The sequence below is a fragment of the Oncorhynchus mykiss genome, chromosome 12 (genome assembly GCF_013265735.2).
Source record: "Oncorhynchus mykiss isolate Arlee chromosome 12, USDA_OmykA_1.1, whole genome shotgun sequence".
NCBI lineage: Eukaryota > Metazoa > Chordata > Actinopteri > Salmoniformes > Salmonidae > Oncorhynchus > Oncorhynchus mykiss.
This window is the reverse complement of record NC_048576.1, coordinates 40,507,172-40,521,123: the sequence shown is the minus strand read 5'-3', so window position 1 is coordinate 40,521,123 and position 13,952 is coordinate 40,507,172. Positions and strand designations below refer to the sequence as shown.

Below are 13,952 nucleotides of genomic sequence, written 5' to 3'. Positions count from 1 at the left end.
GTTTATCCAGCACCTACCACTGTTCCAACAATGGATTAGGGTTGAATATTTTCCCAGCATTTTACAAAAGTTCCATACCGAGAATAAAATCACTTTTCTCCCAGGTAACCCGGCATTTCCTGCCAAAACCGGTGTCATTCTAAAGCATATAAAGCATATCAATGTCTGGACTTGATTAGATATTTGATCTGCATGAAAATTCAAGCCTGATGCTACCTGAGCCATTTTATGAACCCAAGTCTAAAAAAGCCCAAATGATTGTACCGTTATCCAACACATAGCCTTTGACATATAGGCTCGTATATTCGCATATTACACACAACAGAAGAAATACAAGTCCATAGATGTAGCTATGCTCTCTAAGGTAAATAAATTAAACAAGCTAATATTTTAGTGTGGACTGTATTACTGTACTGCAGTGGTTCTCAATCCTGGTCCTGGGGACCCAAAGGGGTGGACATTTTGGTTTTAGTTTATGTCCTAGCAATACACAACTAATTGAAATAATCCGCTTATCATCATCAGGATTGTGATGATTTGAAGCAGGTGTCTAGTGGTAGGACAAAAAAAAGTGCACCCATTTCGGGTTGTGAACCACTACTGTACTGTATTACAGTGCATTCCGAAAGTATTCAGACCCCTTGACTATTTCCAGATTTTGTTACGTTGCAGCTTTATTCTAAAATAGATGAAATAAAAATACACACAATACCCCATAAAGACAAAAAAAAACCTTACAAAGATTTCAGACCTGTTGCTATGAGACTCGAAATTGAACTCAGGTGCATCAGGTTTCCATTGATCATCCTTGAGATGTTTCTACAACATGATCCAGTCCAACAGTGGAAAAATTATAAGGGCACGATTTGAAAGGCACACATCTGTCTATATAAGGTCCCACAGTTGACAGCGCATGTCAGAGCAAAAACCAAGCCATGAGGTCAAAGCAATCGTCTGCAGAGCTCCGAGACAGGATTGTGTTGGGGCACAGATCTGGGGAAGGGTAACAAAACATTTCTGCAGCATTGAAGGTCCTAAAAACACAGTGGCCTCCATCATTCTTAAACGGAAGAAGTTTGTAACCACCAAGACTCTTCCTAGAGCTGGCCGCCCAGCCAACCTAAGGAATCGGGGGAGAAGGGTCTTGGTCAGGGAGGTGACCAAGAACCCGATGGTCACTTTAACAGAGCTCCAGAGTTCCTCTGTGGAGATGGGAGAACCTTGCAGAAGGAACACAATTTCTGCAGCACTCCACCAATCAGGCCTTTATGGTAGAGTTGGCAGATGGAAGCCACTCCTCAGGAAAAGGCACATGAAAGCCCACTTGGAGTTTGCAAAAAGGCACCTGAAGGTCTCTCAGACCATGAGAAACAAGATTCTCTGGTCTGATGAAGCCAAGATTGAACTCTTTGGCCTGAAAGCCAAGCATCACGTCTGGAGGAAACCTGGCACCATCCCTACGGTGAAGCATGGTGGTGATGTTTTTCAGCGGCAGGGACTGGGAGATTACTCAGGATCGAGGGAAGGATGAATGGGGCAAAGTACAGAGAGATTATTATTTCCATTTTTCTAAAAACATGTTTTTGCTTTGTCATTATGGGGTATTGTGTGTGGATTGATTAAGTAAAAAAAAACATTTAATCAATTTTAGAATAAGGCTGTAATGTAACAAAATGTGGGGGGGAAATGGGCTCTGAATACTTTCCATATGTACTGTATATTATACTGTATTATATGGACAGGATATACACACCTCATTCAAACCATGAATCTGGGAGAGGACATGCAATGCTGGTGAAAGACATGTGGCCTCCAAAAGTTACAATTATAGGTTAGCAAATCTGATTTTGAAATATAATAGGGCCTATTTTACATTTTTATAATTAGTAGGCTGACCTTTCATAATATGTCCCCTAATGTTGTGCGACATGAGTATTAGCCTACCTCTTAATTCTTCCATAACTTTCAACAGTTAAATTAAATAAGTATTAAATAAGTACAGTTGTCCTTATCTTCATCATTGTAATGACATGCTTGAATAATATAGGAGTAGAATAAGATGCAGACGTCTTTCACTTCTCTTTGCGAAGATTGAATGGGTATGGGTCTGAACAAATAACTGGTATAGCCTACCGCCATAGCGTATTTTCTTGGCTGCTGTACTTAACATTCAACAAACATGAGCTTGCGTCCCTCTTCGAAGTCTATTAGAATAAGAAATGCAAAAAAAAATGTCCAGCACGCCATTCAAGTCTAGCTTCTCCTGAGACTCCAACAGCTAAGGGGCGTTTTTTAAGGAAAGAGGCCAGCGGAGTGCAGTTGCGTATCGCGCAAGATACAGAAGCTCTAAGTTAGAACCTTCTGCATAGTATAACCCATCATTCATTAGCTAAATATCAGGCTAATACTGCATTGAATTTATAACCTGAAAGAGATAGGCTAGGACATCTCTATATATATGAAAGTTTAGATGCCAATCACCATATAAGTTCAAAGACAAAAAAGCCTGGAAGGAGGAGTAATTACTAGAAATTCGGTTGACAGTTTTATGTGTGGATTAATTGTCGGAGTAGAGGATCATGCATTTCAGGTAAAATAACAACTCAATGTTTATATCCCACAACAAATTAGCTAACAACAGCAAGCTAGCTAAAATACTTAAATACATTTAAGCTCAATTCTTCACAATTCCTTACATTTAATCAGAGTAAAAATTCCCTGTCTTAGGTCAGTTAAGATCACCACTTTATCTTAAGAATGTGGAATGTCAGAATAATATTAGAGAGAATCATTTCTTTCAGCTTTTATTTCTTTCATCACATTCCCAGTGGGTCAGAAGTTTACATACACTCAATTAGTATTTGGTAGCATTGCCTTTAGATTGTTTAACTTGGGTCAAACGTTTCAAGTAGCCTTCCACATTCTTCCCACAATAAGTTGGGTGAATTTTGGCCCATTCCTCCTGACAGAGCTGATGTAACTGAGTCAGGTTTGTAGGCCTCCTTGCTCGCACACGCTTTTTCAGTTCTGCCCACAAATGTTATATAGGGTTGAGGTCAGGGCTTTGTGATGGCCACTCCAATACCGTGACTTTATTGTCCTTAAGCCATTTTGCCACAACTCTGGAAGTATGCATGGGGTCATTGTCCATTTGGAAGACCCATTTGCGACCAACCTTTAACTTCCTGACTGAAGTCTTAAGATGTTGCGTCAATATATCCACATAATTTTACTACCTCATGACGCTATCTATTTTGTGAAGTGCACCAGTCCCTCCTGCAGCAAAGCACCCACACAACATGAAGCTGCCACCCCTGTTCTTCACGGTTGGGATGGTGTTCTTCGGCTTGCAAGCCTCCCCCCTTTTCCTCCAAACATAACGATGGTCATTGTGGCCAAACAGTTATATTTTTGTTGCGTCAGACCAGAGGACATTTCTCCAAAAAGTACGAGCTTTGTCCCCATGTGCAGTTGTAAACCATAGTCTGGCTTTTTTATGGCGGTTTTGCAGCAGTGGCTTCTTCCTTGCTGAGCCGCCTTTCAGGTTATGTCGATATAGGACTCATTTTACTGTGGATGTAGATACTTTTGTACCTGTTTCCTCCAGCATCTTCACAAGGTCCTTTGCTGTTGTTCTGGGATTGATTTGCACTTTTCGCAGAAAATTCCAGAAAATGATGTCATGGCTTTAGAAGTTTCTATTTAGACACAGTAGGACCCGAAAGCATAATCAGTGCTCTAACTCCACCTTGCGCTCGTCTGGTGCAATGAAGTGGTGAAGTAGGGTACCATTCTAAACCACAAATTACCTCTAAGTACCGCAGCATAATCGCATAAACCGTAAACATCAATGCCTTCCTTAAAATCAATACACAGAAGTATATATTTTTTGCACTGCATGTTTAGTTAAAAGAAATACATGTTAGCAGGCAATATTAACTAGGGCAATTGTGTCACTTCTCTTGCATTCAGTGCAAGCAGAGTCAGGGTATATGCAGCAGTTTTGGCCTCACCATTTCTTCCTGACAAAGACCGTAATTTATTTGCCCGAATTTTACATAATTATGACATAACATTGAAGGTTGTGCAATGTAACAGCAATATTTGGACTTCGGGTTGCCACCCGGTCGACAAAATATGGAACAGTTCCGTATTTCACTGAAAGAACAAAATAATAGTTTCCGGATTTGACCATATTACTGACCAAAAGCTCGCATTTCTGTGTGTTTTTTATAATTAAGTCTATGATTTGATATTTGATAGAGCAGTCTGACTGAGCGTTTGCCAGCAGCTCTTAGCATTGCTTGAGGCACAGCGCTGTTTATGACTTCAAGCCTATGAACTCCAGAGGCTGGCAATCCTAAAGTGCCTATAAGAACATCTAATATGAAATACAAATGATATAGAGAGAAAAAGTTGACGGATCATAATTCCTATAATAACTAAAACTTCTTAACTGGGAATAACGAAGACTCATGTTAAAAGGAACCACCAGCTTCCATACAGTGGGGCAAAAAAGTATTTAGTCACTTTACTCACTTGTTTGTAGGTGAACAAATACTTATTTTCCACCATAATTTGCAAATTAATTAATTAAAAATCCTACAATGTGATTTTCTGGATTTTTTTTTCTAATTTTGTCTGTCATAGTTGAAGTGTACCTATGATGAAAAGGCCTCTCTCATATTTTTAAGTGGGAGAACTTGCACAATTGGTGGCTGACTAAATACTTTTTTGCCCCACTGTATGTTCTCATGTTATGCGCAAAGTTATGAGCTTTTTTACCTGGCACATATTGTACTTTTACTTTCTTCTCCAACACGTGAAGAATGTTTTTGCATTTTTTAAACCAAATTGAAACTATTTCATAATTTATTTGAGACTAAATGAATTGTATTTATGTATTATATATTAATATAAAAGTGTTCATTGTTCATTCAGTATTGTTGTAATTGTTATTATTACAAATATATATACAGAAATCGGCATCTGCTTTTTTTTGGTCCTCCAATAATCGGTATCGACGTTGAAAAATGATAATCGGTCTACCTCTAGAGACAACTCAAAGGCGAAATCCATTAAAACCAAGAAAATGGAATTCATTGCCTTTGACAATCAACCGTTCTCTGTCGTGGGTGATGTTGGCTTTCGCCGACTGGTTGAGGCACCAGTACACACTACCAAGTGTGCTATTTTCAGATGTTGCCCTACCGGAGTTACACAGTAATAGCGTCATTGCTATTAGCTTCACGACATTCATACTATGGAACGCCGTGTGGGTCTTTGCGTGTCAAAAAATATACAGTACCACTGTCAAAGCTGTACAAAAAGGTCTACAAACAAGCAAACACCGGCCACGAACGATGTGTTTACAATACCGCGTTGGTAATAAAGCAATATTTGTTCGACTGCAACTTCTGGGGTAGCTAGCTTTAGCTTGGTACCTAGCTAGCACCAATATAACCAACCAGAAAACAATGACCAGTAGAAACTGCAGTCATGTTCATTATTCTTAGCAGTGATTTAGGAGTCCTTGTAAGTATTAGCTAGGTTGCCACTTGTTCGCCTATTGAAATTGACCTTCAATTCATGAAAATAAATAGCTAGCCAGCTACTTAACCCTGTTGCCCAAAGCTAACGTTATAAGCAGCCAGCTAGCTTCATTTGGCTAGTGAGGCTCGACCGCACCGGGATATGTGTTGTGAAGCTAACCACAATAAGGATTAGGCACAATAGCGGAATTTGCGGTTAGCCTTCAAAATAAAAGTATGTAATTGACAGTAATGTAAATGAATACAAATAGAATTATGCCATACTTTTATTTTGAAGGCTAACCGCAAAGTCCACTATTGTGGCTAATCCATATTGTGGCTAGCTTCACATAGATGGGTCCGACCACCATTAATCAAATAAGAACTGTCTTATAAATTAGGGTTATTTTAGATGATGACACCTAGCTATATAATTAGCTACCTTGAAACAGACTGTCGTTTTGCTATGTTTTTGGGGAAGAACATTGTTTCCATCCATTTTTATGACCAACTTTACCAGCATCATAGCATACATATCAATGAATCGTTGTGACATATGAAATACGAGTGATAGTGTAATCAATGTGCAATAACTATGTAAAAAATGAATGAACCTGTTCAATTATTATGTGACATGTGACATATTCAGGTCCTGATTGGTCAAATAGTGTTATTTGACACGTCAAATAGTGTTAAATAGTATCTTTGACACGCAAAGACCCAAACAGAGTTCCATAGCAAAGACCCAAACAGCCTTCCATAGCAAAGACCCAAACAGCGTTCCATAGCAAAGACCCAAACAGCGTACCATAGCAAAGACCCAAACAGCGTTCCATAGCAAAGACCCAAACGGCGTTCCATAGAAATCCTTGTTGAGAATGAAACGACTGAACAAATGAACAATGAAACAGCACAGCAAGTAAGTGAAATATATAGTTTTTGATTATGTTTTACTGGTAATGGGGACATACGTAAACGCCAACAAAATAACTTTTTGGTCAGTGTGGTGTGTAACCTTTCTTTAACTTGGCAAGCCAGTTAAGAACAAATTCTTATTTACAATGACGACCTACCCAAGCCAAACCCGGACGACACTGGGCCAATTATGTGACACAGCCTGGATTCGAACCATAGACTGTAGTGACGCCTCTTGCACCAAGATGCAGTGCCTTCGACCGCTGCGTCCATGTGTGTGTTAACTATTTAACTGTACTAGAATGCTTAAAAAGGGCGCTAAAATTTTAAATATCGGTATCTGTTTTTTTGGCAAGGAAAATATCAGATATCGGCCAAAAATGTAATACCGGTGCATCACTAGTTAGTCTGTACCCACCCTGAGTGTTGATGATTGATCATGCAGATAGCAGAGAAAAGGCTGTGGAGAAGCCAGATTTAGACATTGCATATCATTTAACAGTTCCATTTCATGTTATTGTGTTCATAGAAATCAATTATTATAATTTACCTGTTTCCCACAGTTATTTATCCCAGGAAAAGGTGGGTTTGGGGAGAAATCACGGTTAGTCAGTTCCCATAATTCTATCATCCCTAATGTGAATGTGGTGCATTGAAGTTTGTGCTTCATTTGAGTGAAAAGCAGCAATAGCCTCCTATTTAACCCAATGAGTCCCAATGTAACGCTGGCACATTTAGGTCTTCTAAATATTGTATGTTTTAGTTTCAGACTTATGGGTTGTAACATTGGATTCGTCAATTTCTTCTGCATCCGCAGATAACCGTTAGTCTGTGTGATTAACGGGGGCTGAGCTAGAGCGGTGTTTGTAAGACAAGGGGACCGGGTATTTTTACAAAACGTCTTTAGACTCTGAATGGTTTGAGCTACAAACTATATATATATATATATATATAATATATATAAACAAAACAGACTCTCACAAGCACGCACATGTAATGTTTTGCTCTATGACGCTCACAAGCTACACCAGAGCTGTTAGAAGGTAAGGGGTATTTTTGCATAGAAGATCATAGGAAACCCCAGAACATAGTGGCTATAGCCTAGTGGTTAGAGCGTTGGGCCAGTAACCAGAAGATTGCTGGATCGAATCCCAGAACTAACAAGGTAAAAATCTGTAGTTCTGCCCCTGAGCACGGCAAATAACCAACCCACTGTTCCCCGGGCGCCAAATATGTGGATGTTGATTAAGGCAGCCCCCTGCACCTCTCTGATTCAGAGGGGTTGGGTTAAATGCAGAAGACACATTTCAGTTGGACAACTGACTAGGTATCCCCCTTTCCTTTATAATACTGTAATAATCGCACATAGTTGCTGTCACAAACTCTAAACTCCACACAGTTGTCACTGACTAACTAGATGGATATTAATTTCCCAGTGAGCAAACTATTTCATTTGTCAATTAAACTCATGAATGCAACTGTTTGTGTTCTACTTGTAGTCATGGTTGTCCTTAAAATAAAACACTTAATTGTGAGGCAAAATGTATGAGCTGGACATGCAGATAAATTAAAGTCAGATAAATTAAAAGCAGATTTTTGCTGGTGGTTTGGGACTGATAGGGTTAAATCACGTGTTGAACGCATAAACATGTTTTCTATGAATTCCACGTATTGACTGACTTGGTCCGATTAGGATACATTAACTTATATAAAATAAACGTAATAGTACAGGCTACCTAATATAAATATACGGCACCTAGTATAAAAACCTTGGCAATGAAATGCTAAAGAGCATCCAGAAGAAGCACTCTGAAAGAAGATAACACACTGAAGAAGTGCCAAATATTCAGCCTAACGTTTTATGTGTGGGCGTTTATGTAAAGATATATCCTTTGTTCTTAATTTACTTGCCTGGTTAAATAAATTTAAAAAATAGGTCCGTGCACATCTTGTGGACTGCAATGTCATAGGTTATACAGCAAGTGTTGGTACTTGGTAGCTTTAATTAAGAGTAGCCTGTTGATGTTCAGCCTACAGTAAACTAAACTTCCTATAATTTCGAAAATAGATGTGTACTAACAAAACAAGTGTGCTTGGCAAATGGCAGAGCTGCCTAATGCGCCCGACAGATTTTTAGGAGAATCGTTTATTCCTTTCCACAAGACTAAATTGACTAAATAGACTATGATAATTCAAGAAATAACTACCGGTAGCCTATGCTTCAAATTGAGGTAACTAACATGAAAGACATATTCAAAAAAAACTTCAGAGATTCAGGAGTTTAGCTACATCTGAATTGAAATGTATACTCAACGCGGGACTGCATACCTTTTGCACGATATTTGCGATCATTGAATCAGTTTAATTCGTAATAGCCTATCACGTAGTCTATAACAGCACACGCTCATGTCGTTTTATGTAAGCCACTGATTTGATTTTAAACAGGTGTTAAGGAAGCAAGCCAAATCAAAAAAGCACCACTAACAACTTTTGTCTACATCCGTATAGCATCTGCACACCACTAATGTCGTTCCCTGGGCATTCAAATGTTAAGCTAGCTACAGAGTATCCTTTCTACCTACACTGTAACACTACGCATCAACAGCCCGCTAAATCACGCATGTAACACACACTGTGGCCAATCAATCACCCCAGTAAGGTTCATAGTTTGAGCAGACTAAATACTATTTGTAAAGATCTAACTGCCAACATCATCATAATAAAACTGATCCTCTACCCAGAAAAAAAAATGATGCAATTGCAATGGTAGCCTGCCTAAATCAAGCATCGCACTGAATAGCTCGCGCTAGAATATTCAGCATTCATTGTAGGCTTCGGCGTTCTACAGAATCTGGATAATCACAACCCAAAAGTATTGAGAACAGCTGACTGGTTAACTTAAACAAACCACGTTCAACTTTTACACTGAAGTTGAACGTACAACTTGAATACTTGAAAAACAACAGTTTTCATATCTAATTTCGCTCATTTAAACTGCCAGCAAGCTATGTGCGTGTATGTGGCAGTGGAACAGGGCTCGAGACGAGAAGGGAAAACTAGCCAAAGTGATTTGTGTGAAGGGTTAGTTGACTATATGGAAGACAAAAACATCTGTAAATGCTGTATTTGAGATAAATGGAAATACTCAAAGAATGTAACAACTATCTGAGTCTTTTTTTCATCCTTTAGGCACATTAAATACCATATTACAACTTGAAGAACAGTTACATTCAGCTTCTTCGTTTATTATTATCGATCCACAATCATGCGGGCACATCCAGAAAAAGCTTGCGCTTTAATGCAGACACATTTTTGCCCCCCATGTCCATAGAAATCTATTCAAAGACGTAGGTTTGTTTCACTTAAGTTTATCGGCCGAAATCCTACCTTTATGAAGAGCTGCTGGAATCATGAACAAAAAGAGAAGAGTAGCGAGAGATCCGTTGCCTGTGATCGCCATGTTGGACACCTGCTTCTTTCTATCTGGCGGCGCGAGTAGTACTTCACCTAGCGACAACAGCGTTCTCTTTAATGATATGCATGGAAGGGAGGGGACAATTCAAATTGCTTGTTTAAAAAAGATGGTTAGGTAAACTGAAAAGCTAACAAAGGTGTTACTGTGGATACTTCTGAATATGAGCAAGGGAAAATGTTTAAGCTTTTTATTTCAATTGTTCATCCATTCCAGAACATGGAATTGTTTTTGTGTAAAGGGTTAAAATGGGTTCGAGGCAAACATGCAGTGTGAACTTTCCTAACTATTTTTGTGTGACATACAGCTAATACAGTGCTTACATGACTCAATGATAGATGACTCATGATGAACTGGGTAGTATCATGTGGTTGGCAGCTTTGAAATGCATGCATTCTTTATATGGTAACTATCAAAGATGCTGGACTTGAATGCAGTGAAGCTGGACATTCTTTCCTGCATCAATTCAATTGCATGTACATTTGCATATAACATTTCCTGCGCTCACATTCAAGTAAATAGGCTACATCCACTTTGGGCATCATGCAACTAAAATTTTTAACAACAAGCATACAGTCAGTACTGTATGAATAGAACATATAGTTTTCACTGTTATATTTTATTTCTAAAACACAGTTCAGCAAGATATAGACTTCTGCTCTATGTCCACATTACAGCCACCCAAACCCCGAATAACCGAACGGATCCGGGTCCTAACTTTTCCCTCAGGTCCAGGGCAGTTTGTTTGTTTGTCATCAGGTCACAGGTCTATGTAACTACAGCTGACCCGACCATTGCTCTTCATAGACTATAGCAGATTTATTTTAGGCTAATAAGGTGAGTTTATTGACATAGAAGGCCTAGACAGCATATAAAGAATTATTATTTTATTTTTGAAAAAAAAAAAAGTACTTTTTACCCCATTTTCTCCCCAATTCCATGGTATCGCCCTAAGAATTGTCAAAGACCCCAGCCACCCATGTCATAGACTGTTCTCTCTACTACCGCATGGCAAGCGGTACCGGAGTGCCAAGTCTAGGACTAAAAGGCTTCTCAACAGTTTTTACCCCCAAGCCATAAGACTCCTGAACAGGTAATCAAATGGCTACCCAGACTATTTACATTGTGTCCCCCCCAATCGCTCTTTTTACGCTGCTGCTACTCTCTGTTTATCATATATGCATAGTCACTTTAACTATACATTCATGTACATACTACCTCAACCAGCCTGACTAACCGGTGTCAGTATGTAGCCTTGCTACTTTTATAGCCTCACTACTGTATATAGCCTGTCTTTTTACTGTTGTTTTATTTCTTTACCTACCTATTGTTCACCTAATACATTTTTTGCACTATTGGTTAGAGCCTGTAAGTAAGCATTTCACTGTAAGCGCATGTGACAAATAACCTTTGATTTGATCAAATTGATAGTTACAGTCCTGTCCCATCTCTGAAACACGACCGCGCCAAGCCGCACTGCTTCTTGACACACTGCTCACTTAACCCGGAAGACAGACTCACCAATGTATCAGAGGAAACACCATATGCCACAAGGAGTCGCTAGAGCGCGATGGGACAAGGACATCCCAGCTGGCCAAACCCTCCCCTAACCCGGACGACGCTGGGCCAATTGTGCACCTCATTATGGGTCTCCCGGTCACAGCCGGCTGCAACACAGCCCGGGATCGAACCTGGATCTATAGTGACGCCTCTAGCACTGATGTGCAGTGCCTTAGACTGCTGCACCACTTGAGAGACCCATAAATAACTATTATTTAACCAGAAGAGCAACTTGGCTGAAAGAGATGATTTGTTTGTCACTCGGATCCAATCTGGTCTAGATCTGGTTGTCGTCAGGTCCATTCGTGTTCGAGTCTGATTGTTCTCGGATTCGTTTGGGTCCGTTGCCCCCTTTTTTTTTAAATATATTGTGTCCACTCGGGTCCGGGTCTGATTATCCTCAGGTTCCTTTGGAGTTGGACACGAGAAGACTTCTAATCAGAGGATCATTGGAATGAATGTTCTGACAGAAATAGCCTACTAAGTGGTGCCTCTAGTGGTGGTACTAAGTTATGTAAGAATGTTATGTAAGAATCTTTTGCAGGAAGAAAGGTGATGAGGATGTGCCTTTAACATACATTAGGCTACATGTACTGATTAGAATAGTCCTTCTAGTGGGAAGGCCAAAGTGAGATATTAACTGTCTTGAAAGGAGGATACAAATTCATAGTAAAACACAAGCAATCCCAAATGCAATCTGAAATCGAAGGGTTTCTTCTATGTCATATCAAAAAAATATGCTTAACAGCTCTCTGTTCTCCTTCAATATTAGATTGTAATTTGCCTGCTCAGTCTTAAAATCCCTTGTGATTTACAAATGTTCTGACCAAATAATTTTTGGGACCAAGGACTGTAAATCGGTATTGGATTGTAAGGTTGAGTCGAACAGATCTCAGGACTCTGAGATCCAGAGGGAATCATGACCAGATGAAAGGTCTAATACCTTTCTGATTCGAGTTGTACCCTGCAGAGATTGACACACACACCAAGAGTGAAACTGCAGTATTGCTGCTGTGTTCGATGTGTTCACGTCTGTGTTTCACAGGCCTGTTGTGGCCCAGTATCCTCCTGTGAAGTTATCTAGTTAAAGTTATAATGACACAAACATGCAGAAGTTAAGACTTGTGCTCATCCGCTTGAAGTTTGCATGTTTAAAGTGTAGTGACGTTGTATTGATGTGTTACTGCATAACACTCAAACTGGCTATAAGTCCCTCCCTGCAAAAAAAAATTATAATCAACAACAAGATATTAATGATATTTCTGAACTTAAATGTTAAGCATGAAATGTTAGTTTAAATACAAGTATTGGTGGGTGGCAATGGGAGGGTTAAATAATTAGTAATGCATATGCTGCTTAATCGATTAGTGCAGATGAAGTAACCTAATTGAAAAAGTGCTGCGATAAATAACCAAATGGTTAATTAACAGGTATAACAGTAAATATGCAGATACATATAACATTTAGTGTCTGTTCTTGTGTGTAAAAGTTAACACATTTTAGTCTCGCCATAAGTTAAGAGGAAATTACTGTTTCTAGAGGACAGTAGTTGGGATATTCCAGATATTTTGAAAGATTGAAAGGGAATACTGATAAGCTATGTTTACGGTTTTAATCAATGTATGCAATTAGTGCCTCATTGAAAAAGACCCTTCTTATGTAGGTTAATGAATGCCCAAAAGCTACATAACCTCCTATAATTTTGTGGTGGACATTTATTTTATTGCATAACCTCCCATTATTACAGGCGCAAGAGCCTAGAGGGAATGGAACAAACGAGTCTGTCTGGCCATGACATGTGACAGATTGCTTTGAGAGGAATGTGAATGAGAACTTTTCAGTTTGATTTATATTTCTAATTATACTCATTCAGAAATCCAATCAGAGATTAGGCCAATCAACCATTGTTTTTTGGAAGTGTGTGATTTAGATTATTATTTAATTTTTTTACTTCTCTCCCACATTTGAAGGTTACAGAAAAAGTCCTCATCCTTGAGGACATGAGGATGTCTTACCATATTTCCAGTGTCATTGGGATAGGTTTGCAGCTGTTATTTCAAACTCATAGGAGAATAAAAGATCAGAAAGAAAGCTACAAACATGAAATAGTCCATATTTACACTGTTCCTAAATGTATTAATCACGTTCTTGTCTTTGTTGTCCCTTCTGTTTGACATTTAAGTTATAGTCCCTCTGGATAGTAACAAGTGCAGTTTTTGCACTGTCAATCTCATAATGAGTTTCTTTCTTCATTCTTCATAATTGTCGTATATAAAGTAGTTCAACTATGCAAGGTTTGTGGCAGATAAGCTAATACTTTACTTATATACTGTAACTAGACAAGTATTGGCTTTGTACAACTGAATTGAAATAAAGCAGAATCTCATTTTCTTTGAACAAATCTATAACATCTTGATTTAGTAGTCTAGCCTTCTATACATTATCAATTCAAGTTTCTTGCTCTACTTGATCCT

General features: G+C 38.9%; 1 protein-coding gene across 5 annotated transcripts in view; it reads right to left on the bottom strand.

Annotated features, from left to right (window-relative positions):
• Nucleotides 1-9,966, bottom strand: part of cadm1a (cell adhesion molecule 1a) — a 426,941-nt gene extending 416,975 nt beyond the window's left edge. For all 5 annotated transcript variants that reach the window (XM_036937590.1, XM_036937591.1, XM_036937592.1 and 2 more), the window contains exon 1: nt 9,834-9,966. In XM_036937590.1, coding sequence (XP_036793485.1) covers nt 9,834-9,906 — 73 coding nt within the window. In that variant the 5' untranslated portion in view covers nt 9,907-9,966. The remainder of the gene's footprint in view (nt 1-9,833) is intronic.
• Between the last annotated feature and the right edge of the window lie 3,986 nt (nt 9,967-13,952).